The sequence below is a fragment of the Balaenoptera acutorostrata genome, chromosome 3 (genome assembly GCF_949987535.1).
Source record: "Balaenoptera acutorostrata chromosome 3, mBalAcu1.1, whole genome shotgun sequence".
In the NCBI taxonomy this organism is placed as follows: Eukaryota; Metazoa; Chordata; class Mammalia; order Artiodactyla; family Balaenopteridae; genus Balaenoptera; species Balaenoptera acutorostrata.
In genome coordinates, this window is record NC_080066.1 from 105,060,117 (window position 1) to 105,072,907 (window position 12,791).

General features: G+C 40.8%; 1 protein-coding gene across 2 annotated transcripts in view; it reads left to right on the forward strand.

Moving 5' to 3' along the window:
* Positions 1-12,791, forward strand: part of TOX4 (TOX high mobility group box family member 4) — a 15,401-nt gene continuing 2,610 nt past the window's right edge. Inside the window, exons 1-8 of one of the 2 annotated variants that reach the window (XM_007180522.3) lie at positions 1-117; positions 329-397; positions 6,378-6,461; positions 7,123-7,365; positions 8,261-8,521; positions 8,867-9,097; positions 10,515-10,595; positions 11,257-12,000. In XM_007180522.3, coding sequence (XP_007180584.1) covers positions 112-117; positions 329-397; positions 6,378-6,461; positions 7,123-7,365; positions 8,261-8,521; positions 8,867-9,097; positions 10,515-10,595; positions 11,257-12,000 — 1,719 coding nt within the window. In that variant the 5' untranslated portion in view covers positions 1-111. The remainder of the gene's footprint in view (positions 118-328; positions 398-6,377; positions 6,462-7,122; positions 7,366-8,260; positions 8,522-8,866; positions 9,098-10,514; positions 10,596-11,256; positions 12,001-12,791) is intronic. The other variant, XM_007180523.3, reaches the window with a different exon arrangement.

Consider the following 12,791-nt stretch of genomic DNA (forward strand, 5'->3'; position numbering starts at 1 on the left):
TCCAATCAGCGGAGAGCGACGCACGTCGTTGCGGAAGTGACGGCAGTTCCGTGTCCAGTGGGGTGGTGGGAGCGATGAGGGCACTGAGACCGTGGTAGGCGTTGTGTGAAGATGGAGGTAGGCTCCTCAGAGCTTAGAAGGCTGGCGAGAGAGCGCGGCTAACGGGGTTGAAGCAGAGGCGGGAAGCCGGGCGGAGAGGCTGCTGACGGGAGGGGAGAGAGAGCGGGGTTTGGGGAGTGTTGTCATAATGTCGGGGTCAGAATCTGTCGCTCCGAGCTAACTCCCTGCTTCTCCTAACTTATCCCCGCGGCTTTCTTTTGGTTTCCAGTTTCCCGGAGGAAATGACAATTACCTGACGATCACAGGGCCCTCGCACCCCTTCCTGTCAGGGGCCGAGGTGAGCACAAGCTGCCGACGCTGCGGGGGGAGGGCGTGAGGCAGCGGCGGGGCAGGGTGGTGGGGAGGAGAGCGCGGACGCCAGGGGCCGGGTGTTGGGAAAGGGGGGCCGCGATTGATGTTTGGAGAAAAGTGGCAGCTGCCTCCATAGGCTATGAGGACTATGGGGAAGGCCCGGGAAGCTGCTGTCATCAGAAAAGCAGGACGTTGGAAAAGAGCGAATCTATTTCAGAGTGATTCTGGATTGGAATACAGAGTGGAATTGTCTCCTTTCGTGGGGGAGAAATAACTACAATAATCTTGGGAGATCGCAGCGGGGAGAAAATGCTTAAGCCAAAGAAATTTGAGAGAGGGAAGGAATTTACCTAACAGGTTAACTGTGGAATGTGTTCATTCTTAAAACATACTGTTGAAGGGGGTCTTTGTTTCAGTTAAATTTCCTACCCAGTGATTTTTGGAAAAGTTAATAGTTATGTTTACTTACATGGTATTAGCTTGTTTTGCTAGTGACAGGATGAAAGGTAATAGTTGCCAGAAAACATGAAGGGAGTTGAGTAGACCCTGCATTTCTGTTTGCCAGTGACTCAGAGTTTGGGTAGGTTACTTCACCCTTGTATGTCACAGTTTCCCCAGCTGTCAAATGGCTGTACTAATAGTTTCTTATGATGATGTGAAGTAGAAGTAATGATCATGGTGAGGTCTTTTAGTATTCGTGGAAAAGTTTCAGTTGAAATATTGTCGTAAGTGTGTATCATTTGCTTCGGCAAGGAAAGAGAGTAAGATGGAACAGAAAAATAAATTTTTCGGTCTTTGAGAAACTGAAGTCTTGAACTTTTTACTCTCTTTTGAGGATTTTAGTTTTTTAAAAACGTTGTGTAAACCATCTGCATCAGTGTTTTGTATCTAGAATTATCAATTGCTGTTGAATGAACTTGTAACAAAATTTAATGTTTTCATGGATAAGAATTAGATTGGCAAGGACCATTTGCTGCTTTTTTTTAACTGCTTTATCGTGATTACTATTCATTATTATTCTCCTAGGCCGGGGAAAGTGTGAATCAAGTAAGCAGCAAATTTAGAAACAATATAAAACAAAAATCTGTTTGATGCTTTGTGGTCTCATTGCTAGTTTCTTCTGAGTGGTATCTCCATGGTTTAATTTCACTGTTTGGAGTGTTGTAAATTTCACATTGGTCTCATCCACATGAAAACGCATCATTGCCAATTTCTTCTGAATCAGGTCTCCAAAATTTAAATTTCTTTTTATTTATTTATTTATTTATTTATGGCTGTGTTGTGTCTTCATTGCTGCGCGAGAGCTTTCTCTAGTTGCAGAGCTTTCTCTAGTTGCAGCAAGGGGGGGCTACTCTTTCTCTAGTTGCGGCGAGCCGGGGCTACTCTTTGTTGCAGTGCTGGGCTTCTCTTGTTGCGGAGCACGGGCTCTAGGCGTGCAGGCTTAGTAGTTGTGGCTCGCGGGCTCTAGAACACAGGCTCAGTAGTTGTGGCGCACGGGCTTAGTTGCTCTGCGGCATGTGGGATCTTCTGGACCAGGGCTCAAACCCGTGTCCCCTGCATTGGCAGGCGGATTCTTAACCACTGTGCCAACAGGGAAGTCCTTAAATTTCTTTATTTAGAGTGTTGTAAATTAAACACTGGGCTCATCAAGAAACTTTCGGGGTTTGAGTCTATCCTTTGTTTTTGCTTTTATGACTTTAAGAAATGTTGTAAAAAACTATTTTGCCAAGAAGCTCATAATTAAATTTCAGTGGATTCCTTTAGCCTAGAGCCCTGTCAGTGTTAACATTTCTCCTTGTCATTACAGCTTCTTCACGTTTCTTTCCCCTCTTGTTTGTTTGGTTTTGTTGTTGTTGTTTCAGTTTTTTTGTTTGTTTGTTTTTCCTTTATTTCAATTGGTTTGTGGTTTTTGTTGTTTCTGGTCTTACTGTGAGCCACCCCAAATATGTCTTAGAACTAGATAAAGGTAATTAAAAAAATTTTTTTTTTCTTTTAGAAGAGTAAGTTTTAGAGTTTTCTTGCAAGAAAAAGAAACGTCCACAAAAGTACTAACCATAAAAAAGTTGAAAAATTGGACTTCATTGAAATTAAGAACGTTTTTTTTTTTTGGTTGCACCATGCGGCTTGTGGGATCTTAGTTCCCTGACCAGGGATCAAACCTGGCCCTGGCAGTGAGAGCACTGAGTCCCAACCACTGGACTGCCAGGGAATTCCCGAAATTCACAGACTGGGAGAAGATATTTTAATACATGTATCTGGCTCATATTCAGAATATATTCAAATACTTCTGCAGAATAAAATAAAGAATCCCATTTTAAAATGGGCAAAAGATTTAAACTCGCACCTCAGGGCTTCCCTGGTGGCACAGTGGTTAAGAATCCGTCTGCCAGTGCAGGGGACATGGGTTCGAACCCCGGTCCGGGAAGATCCCACATGCCATGGAGCAACTAAGCCCGTGCACCACAACTACTGAGCCTGTGCTCTAAAGCCCGCAAGCCACAACTATTGAAACCCACATGCCACAACTACTGAAGCCCACGCGCCTAGTGCCCGTGCTCTGCAACAAGAGAAGCCACCGCAATGAGAATCCCACGCTCTGCAACAAAGACCCAACGTGGCCAAAAATAAATAAATAAATTTAAAAAATAAATAAACTTGCACCTCACAAGAAAGGATATCCAAATTGCCATTAGGCGTATGAAAAAGTGTCATCGTCATTGTCACTCATCAGGGAAATGCCAATTAAAGTCACAATGAGATACCATTTCACACCCATCAGAATGTTGAAAATTTAAAAGACTGACAATTCCAGGAGTTGGCAAGGATATAGATAACTCTTAATCATTGCTGGTGAGAGTTTAAATTGATTCAGCCTCTTTGGAAAACTAGCAGTATCTACTAAAGATAAACATATACCTACCCTGTGACCTGGTAATTCCACTCCTTGATATATACGTAAGAGAAATGAGTGCATATACTAACTGAAACATGTTCACAGCAACTTTATTTATATAGCTAAACAGTGGAAACAAAACCAGATGTCTATAAACTGATACATTTGTTAAAAGGAATACAACACAGCAATAAAAAAGAATGAACTAATAAATGCAACCTGGGTGATCTCAAAAATATATTACTGAGTAAAAGAAGCCAGACAAAAAAGGGTAGATGCTATAATAGTTCTTTTTTTTGGCAGGGGGGTGGGTACGGCGCACCTCACAGCATGCGGGATCTTAGTTCCCTGACCGGGGATCAAACCCATGCCTCCTGCAGTGGAAGCGTGGACTCTTAACCACTGGACTGCCAAGGAAGTCCCCATGAGTTCATTTTTTAATGAAGATCAAGAATAGACAACACTAAACTATGCTGATAGAGATCAGAATACTGCTACCTGTTGTGGAAGGAAGCGAGTATTGACTAGGAAGGAGCATGAGAAAACCTTTTAGAGTGATGGAAATGTTATGTATCTTTATCTGGGTGGTAGTTAATGGGGTGTTTACGTATGTAAAAATTCATTGGGCCATACACTTAAAATTTATGTGCTTTACATAAGTTATGCCTCAGTAAAATAAGAAATAATAATAATTTTTTAAAAGTACGTGTCCAGAGAGGAAGGCTTAGCATTTATTACAGCATTGCTTGAGATAGGAAAGCTGTATAATCTGAAGGGAGTTTAATCTTTCTGTTTCTCTTGTTTAGGTTGGCACTTAAATAATGATATTGTGCTTTGAGCACTCTGGGGAAATAAGGTATAAAGATAACTATCCTTAATTAGGAAAAGTAATCATTAGAACCAGTTAATGATTTCAGGCTGAATAGTTAAAATTTTCACTACTGTATTAGTTTTTAAGAACAATTAAACTATTTTAATAATCTAGTACCGGTGTAATGTTGAATAAATAGGTGTTTGATTAAAATAAATTTCCTTAAAATGAATAATCTACACAAGAAAGTACTTAAAGAAATACTGGATTGAGTGTTTTGATATAGAGGAATGTGAAAAGGTAGGGAAATGGTATTTTTTTATATTTTGGTTCTCTCAACAGCTAAGCATCCTTGCTTATAAACTGTAATTCCCAAACTGCTTTCTTCCTCATAAAGGCCCAGGAATTTAACAGAGAAGGAAACAAAAGCTGAGTTGAGAAGGTAGCGGCATCATGTTCCTATTTCCTCCTTCTGTGTCCAAATCATTTATTTTTACTTTAATATTTGCTACAGTTTTATCTTTATTTTATGTTTGACAGTCTAGAGTATGATTTAGTTATGTGGTGAATCCACTAAAATAAAATAACTTTAGATATTGGATTTACCCATAATCTTACAGATAACTTGTGGTAGTAAAAGATTTAGAGTGGATCTCTATTCTAGTATGTGTGTGGTTTACCTTTCTGTATTCTTGAGCATTGCCATTATTTTACTCTTCTTTTTTAAAGGAAGAAACAAATAAAACAAAATCCAAAAAAACACCATTAGAGCCACAGATACTGAATAACAAAGCTGTTTCCACATTCCGGGGGGTGGTACATAGAAAGAATGCCTTGTTAATTGGTTACAATGGAGTCTCTACATGTCTGGTTTTTTAGTGTAGTCCATGAGAGCACGCCAGATAGTTTATGAGGGCTAGTCCTTTGCAGAACGCTGGTCTCTTGTTTTGGATATGAGTTTTTATTCTTTTTCAGTTCTCATTAATAGTATCATTTTCATATCTTGGCAGAGTTGCTTTTTTATTTGTTGTGGTAAGCAGAATAGGATAGTCATTTTTTGCTTTACTTTTGCTGTATCTTCTTTAAAAATTGCAGACCGCTATTATACAACTATTAATCTAGTACAGTAAATGTTTCCCCAGGTCCTTTTTCCTGCCCCTGTAACTTTTGTTTGTTTGCATGAGAATTTGGTAAAAATCTTTGTACTCTTCTTCCTGAAAAATGCACACATGAACTTAAACTGAAATCTCAGGAAAAAATCATGGACCTGAAGTTAAGAACTTCCACACAATAACAAAAGTGAGTTGTGTACTGAGAAAAGTTCAGTTCTTGGGGAGAGTTTTAGTTTTTCCTAAAGAATTGTCTGCTCCCGTGCTCTTTATGTATGCTCCTCTCATGTTATATCACAAATTTTTACCATGCTAAGTAAAATAGTAAGGCTCTTGGAGGAGGAAAATATAGAAATGAAGCTATATACATATCTTTTTGTTGTTTAGGAAACTTCTCTCAGTGTGATGTGATTTCAGAGAAATCGAGCATTTCACAGACATACTCTTTCTCCCTAGTTTTACTAGCTGGAAATATTCTTTCTAGCAAAATTTAAAAATGGTGATATTAGTGAGACCTTTTCTGGGTTTGGAAAAACCGTGAGGAATTCCTAAAGAATGCTTTACTTAATCATGAAAAAACCCCAAAACTGTGGGTACCTATTTAATTTGATCTGAATCAGTTGGTATTTACTGTGCCATGTGGCAAGGTTGATAGAATTTAAAGTTTCTAAAATTCCAGCAATCTGTGGTAATTGGTTGGGGCAGGTGGCAAGTTAATAATGATTAGGATATGAATATTATCATTAAGCAGTTATATATATCAGGCCATGTGATCAAGTTTTGTGTACTAAATCCCATAAATCCTCATAATAACCATATAAGGAGATTACCATTACAAGTCCCATTTTATACATGAGGAAAATCCATTCAAGGTCATATAGTAAGTGGCAGAGAAGGGACTTGAACCCAGATCTCTGTGACACCAAAGTCTCTTGCCATTATTAATGCTCTATTGCTGCAGATGCTGCCATTTTAGTTTTTTAGTGTCAAAAGGAACCATAGCATTTAATGTATCTTAGGTCAGACATTGGTCTGTTAGCTCCGTGAATTGTGGCCTCATTCAGAATAGAAATAGTATATTATTATTGTAGTTGGACTCAGAGGAAGGGATTGGGTCTTCAGCTGGAGTAATCTTTTTCTTCCTTTCTTGCAGGAAGGCTTGTTCAGAGCAAGACAGGAATGTGTTCAGGAACTGTTAGAGAACCAGTTTGCCCTCTGGCTATATCTCTTAATGAAGGTTTTTCTCCTCACTATTATCCTTATCTTCGCATTGTTGGGTTTTCCAAAAATCTTGTACAAATGGAAATCTTATTTGTTGTTAGTATCATGATTTCTAAAATGGAGAAGAGGTAGGAAACTCTTAAGTGCATATATTTTAGAGGGGCATAAAGTTCCCATGATCCTTTTAGGATCTGCTTCAAAGGAACCTAAAACAACAGTCAAAGTATAATTGTCTGGTTGACAATGAATTTCTGTGGTCTAACAGTTCAGGTGTAGTAAGTATGAAATAACTGCTATCTATTAGAATCTTTAGAGAGATTTTAAGCATCATAGCTAAACAGGTTATAAAGGTTGGGTCCCTACTAATGGTGCTGAAAGAATCATTCATTAGACCAATAGGCAAAATAGTTTAGGACAACCAAGATGGTAAACGTAGAAAAGAGATAAAAGAATTGAAAATTGTGATTGATGTTGGCAGCCTTGTATGTGACATATGGCCAAGGATATGAGGAAGATTTGTAAAATTACATAGGTCCTAGGAAATTGATAACAGAAATGGGATCCAGGCCAAAAAGAGGTACACTGAGAATCTCCAGTACTCAGCCATGTTCTTCACTTAGCAGTATGCAGTTCCTCCTCTTCCCACTAAGTCTTTTTCCCTTTTTTCCTCCCTACAGACGTTCCATACACCAAGCCTGGGTGATGAAGAATTTGAAATCCCCCCTATCTCCTTGGATTCTGATCCCTCACTGGCTGTCTCAGATGTGGTTGGCCACTTTGATGACCTGGCAGACCCTTCCTCCTCTCAGGATGGCAGCTTTTCAGCCCAGTATGGGGTCCAGACATTGGACATGCCTGTGGGCATGACCCATGGCTTGATGGAGCAGGGCGGGGGGCTCCTGAGTGGGGGCTTGACCATGGTAAGGGGCAAGACATTATCAGGCTTACCCAAGCTCACGGGCATGGTGTTAGGGGAGACATAAGTAACTCTATTCCCTGCTACACTTGGGTAGTACTTATTTTCCATTCTTCTGGCTAAAGACTCACCAACAAAGACCTCGTTTCCCCTGAATAAGTAAGATTTATCATCTGAATCAATTTTACTTGAAAAATGGTTTAAAATTGTAAAATGTCTAGTGTTAACCCTGAAATGAAAATGATTTATTGGGATTTTTGAAAGAAAAGTTTTTTCCCTACTACTATGGCTTTCATATCCTAGGATTCAAGTGTGTGAGTGTGACTGCTGTCATGTTGAGGGATGTATTCAAAAAACTGTCTGAACCAAAAGTATTAATTGTGGATTAGTATGTGTTATAAATCAGTGTATTTGGGCTTCCAGCACATCTCATTAGTAGCACATCTTCACACACTATACTTGATGCCAAACATCTCTAACATTGCCCTTATGCACTCTGATTTGCCTGTGTATTGCAACTTTAACAGCTGTTATTTAGGAGGGTACAGGGAGAAAGTTTTTCTTTCCCCTGTGTGTCATCACTGTCTCTAGATTACTGAATAACTTACTTGCTCTTTAAATTAACTTGTCCAAAATTATGACTTCTTTGGTTATTTTTAGTTATTTTGGAATAGGCCTTTGAGTACAAAGAAGTGACCTAGTACTCAATTTGTAATTTCTGTACTTTATTAAAAAGCTTAATATGTTTTATATGTAGACAAATTATTTGATGTTTGTTTAAATGATGATACATTCTGGGTAAGCAGAGGGCTTATAAATTGTCCTGAATTCCGGTGGGGGGAAGGGAAGGGTAGTGTTTTTTATATTTAGTGTTTAATTAGTCCTTCTGCTTCTCTCAGGACTTGGATCATTCTATAGGAACTCAGTATAGCGCCAATCCACCTGTTACAATTGATGTACCAATGACAGACATGACATCTGGCTTGATGGGGCATAGCCAGTTGACCACCATTGATCAGTCAGAACTGAGTTCTCAACTTGGTTTGAGCTTAGGGGGTGGCACCATCCTGCCACCTGCCCAGTCACCTGAGGATCGTCTTTCAACCACACCTTCACCTACTAGTTCACTTCATGAGGATGGTGTTGAGGAATTCCGGAGGGTGAGGCATTCCCTGCCAAAATCAAATCTGCCATATTATTCTGGGATAAAACTCTTGACCTACAGATCCTACTAAGTATTCTTTACTCCTGCCCTGCTGTCTCCTCTGCTCTTTTCTGGGTATGGGGTCCTGCCTCTCTATTTATAGTTTATAATGCTCCTTCCAATCTCCATTCTTCTTGGTCCTCACATACTCTACTGTCTTAATCCTATTGCCTCTACTTTTAGCATTTCTGAGAATTCCATTCATGTGACTAGTTTACCCCATATAAAAGTCCTTTTCTTTCAGTTCTCCCGACATGATACTTCTCTTCTTCTTGTAATTCTCTCTCTTTTCCCCCCACAGCAACTTCCCAGCCAGAAGACAGTTGTGGTGGAAGCAGGGAAAAAGCAGAAGGCCCCAAAGAAGAGAAAAAAGAAAGATCCTAATGAACCTCAAAAACCAGTGTCAGCATATGCTTTATTCTTTCGTGACACACAGGCTGCCATCAAGGGACAGAATCCCAATGCCACTTTTGGGGAGGTTTCAAAAATCGTGGCTTCTATGTGGGACAGTCTTGGAGAGGAGCAAAAACAGGTGAGCAAATAACGAGGAACGAGTGGTTAGTGAATGTTCAAGTTTTAACTTTCTTATGTGTTCTTATTTCATATCAGCTCTTTGTTAATGGCATTCAAGATCATCCTTCATCTTAAAAGTTGCAGCCATACACTGAATCCCAAATACCCATCTAAAAATTAAAGGGAGTTCCCTGGTGGTCCAGTGGCCAAGACTCCATGCTTCCAATGCAGGGGGCTCGGGGTCAATCCCTGGTCAGGGAACTAGATCCCACATGCCACAACTAAGACCCCATGCAGCCAAATAAATATTTAAATATTTAAAAAATAAATAAATAAAAACAAAATTTTTTTAAATTATTATAAAAAACACTGAATCTAACTTTTCTATGCCTTTTTTTTCTATCTGTAAAATTAGGCTGTTCTTTGGTGAGTTGCATGCTGTAGCTAACTCTAAAATCCACAGCCAAGTTTGAATTTTTTCATTGGCCTCATATAAACTTGAGAACTATAGTTAATCTCCCTAAATTTAACCTGGATTAAACAAATGAAAATTGTGATACTACATAAATATAAGATACAGTTGAAATTGAAGATGGCTATAATTATCATTACCCTACACTCCCCAGGTCTTCTTATTTCTTAACCACTGGACCACCAGGGAAGTCCCCAATTTATTATTTCTTATGATTCTGTAAATTGGTTGGGTGTTTTTCCTGGTGTTCTTACCTGGGCTCATTCCTACAGTCGTACCCAAACAACAGCTGGTATGGCTTATCAAGATGACCTTGCTCCCGTGTCTGGCAGTTGGTGCTACCTGTTGGCTGAAATGCCTTGGTTCTCTTTCACATGGTCTCTCATCCTCCAAATAGGCTAGACTGGCTTCTTTACACTATGGCAGAGTTAGAGCAGTATTCCAAGAGAACAAAAACAGATGTCCCCAAGTTCTCTTTGTGTCAATTCAGCCACATTCTAATGGTTAAAGCAACTCACAGAGCTAGCCCAAATTCAAAGGAATGGGAAATAAGTTTCAGCTGTTGATGGAAGACTAGGTATGCGGCACAGGAAGAATTCTTGTGGCTATCATTGCAAACAGTTTAGCACGTTCCTTAAGGGAAAGTATACTGGTTAGACACAATCCCAGACTAAGCAGACTACTCATCTTGTTGGGAGTCAGGATTTGTTTTGGTTACACAAGTGTGAGCAAGGGTTGCTGTTGGCTTTAGAAGTGTAGTTATTCTGAAAGCCTACTGTTGATTGGCTGGCTTTCAGATGCATGGTCACTGGAAAGTCTGCCATGGTGGCTGACTTGATTACTAGCTTTCAGGAGTTGTCAATATTTAGACTGAGATGAATTGTCTTTCATTGATGAATAATGTAGGATTATCAGTCTTTACTAGGAGTTTGTGGACTTTCTCAACAGTCTGTCTTTCATGCAGGTATATAAGAGGAAAACTGAAGCTGCTAAGAAAGAGTATCTGAAGGCTCTGGCTGCTTATAAAGACAATCAAGAGTGTCAGGTAAGAAGATTGGGGTAGGTGGATATTTAAACCAATAAAAAGATTTTTAAAGCAATTATAAGAAGTAAATACCACCAAAAACCTGTGGAACCTATTAATAGTATATAATATCGGACTTCCCTGGTGGCGCAGTGGTTGAGAATCTGCCTGCCAGTGTAGGGGACACGGGTTCGAGCCATGGTCTGGGAAGATCCCACATGCCGCGGAGCAACTAGGCCCGTGAGCCACAACTACTGAGCCTGCATGTCTGGAGCCTGTGCTCCGCAACAAGAGAGGCCACGATAGTGAGAGGCCCGCGCACCGCGATGAAGAGTGGCCCCCACTTGCTGCAACTAGAGAAAGCCCTCGCACAGAAACGAAGACCCAACACAGCAAAATAAATAAATAAATAATTTTTAAGGGGGGGGAAAAAGTATATAGTATTAAAAGCTCAAAAATATGTAACAGGTTTCCCATTTGTTTCCCTCATAAACCTTGCCAGTCTATTTTCATTGTTTACTTTAGCCAGGCAGACACATGGCTGCTCTTTTTTCTTTCTTTCTCTTTGTCCCCCCCGCCCCCCCAATCTGTGATGTATCTCTTCTTGGGAGGTGATTAGAGTGAGTATGTCCTAGGGAAGAGAATAAATCTCCTGATTTTTTTTTTTTTGGTCTTCTTTTAGGCTACTGTGGAAACAGTGGAATTGGATCCAGCGCCCCCATCACAGACTCCTTCTCCACCTCCTGTGACTACTGCTGACCCAGCCTCTCCAGCAGCAGCCTCAACAGAGCCCCCTGCCCTGTCTCCTTCCATTGTTGTTAATTCCACTCTTTCATCCTATGTGGCAAACCAGGCATCTTCTGGGGCTGGGGGCCAGCCCAATATTACCAAGTTGATTATTACCAAACAGATGTTGCCCTCTTCTATTACTATGTCTCAAGGAGGGATGGTTACCGTTATCCCAGCCACAGTGGTGACCTCCCGGGGGATCCAACTAGGCCAAACCAGTACAGCTACTATCCAGCCTAGTCAGCAAGCCCAGATCGTCACTCGGTCAGTGCTGCAGGCAGCAGCTGCAGCAGCAGCTTCCATGCAACTGCCTCCGCCCCGACTACAACCCCCTCCGTTGCAGCAGATGCCTCAGCCCCCGACTCAGCAACAAGTCGCCATTCTCCAGCAGCCTCCCCCGCTGCAGGCCATGCAGCAGCCCCCGCCTCAGAAATTCCGAATCAATCTACAGCAGCAGCCGCCGCCACTGCAGGTCAAGCTTGTGCCTCCGCCCACTCTAAAAATGCAGACTACCTTGGTTCCACCACCTGTAGAAAGGAGTCCGGAGCGGCCTGTGAACAGCAGCCCTGAGACCCACACAGTGGAGGAAACCTCTCCTGAGACAATCTGTGAGATGATCACAGATGTAGTTCCTGAGGTGAGCCTGTGTTTTCAAGTATTTCCTCTAGACCAGTGAAAATGTGTAAGCATTTTTGGTTGATCTAATAAAAGCAGGGGTTGCTACTAGCATTTAATGCCTGGCACAACTAGGCGTATGAAATATCCTGTCAGTTCCCTGCAAGATACTCTGTAGTGTTCTTGGTGAGAAACATTAAGAGGGCCTCCTATCCTAGACTACTCCTTAACTAAGCAGAAGTAATACGGTAGTCAACTAAAGATATAGCCTAAGCATAGAGTTATTTTTCAGGTGTCTTACCCAAGGATCCAAAGCTTTGGAGATAAATCCTTCCATTTCTCCCAAACCTTGACTGCTTGGCTTGATGTTTTTAAGTAAGGGGATGGGTAGGGAATACAGGTAGAAAAATTCAACTGGTTAGTATCATTGAGTCTTTTCAGAAACAAACATGCCACTTTACCCTAGTTTTAACTTGTACCTGACCAGTAGTCATTTTGAAATATGGGTCTGTTTGTGACTGTAGCTCCACAATTAATGAAGCAGTCATTTTAAAGAGAAATACCACCCCACCCCACCCCTGCAAAACCAGGAAACTATTAATCTCTAAGTTTTTTTCCTTTTTGCTAACGGCACCACATTTTATCTTCTTAGTCTCTGATCTTAGTTGAGGTGACCCAACCTCTACTCACATTCTATTGATTTGATATGTTCAGAGGCAGATTATTGAACTGTAGAATAAAGTCAGCGATCGGTAAAATTAAGATTAAACGCTAGCAGTATGGCAGCGTTCCCCTTATAGGAAGCATCTTCAT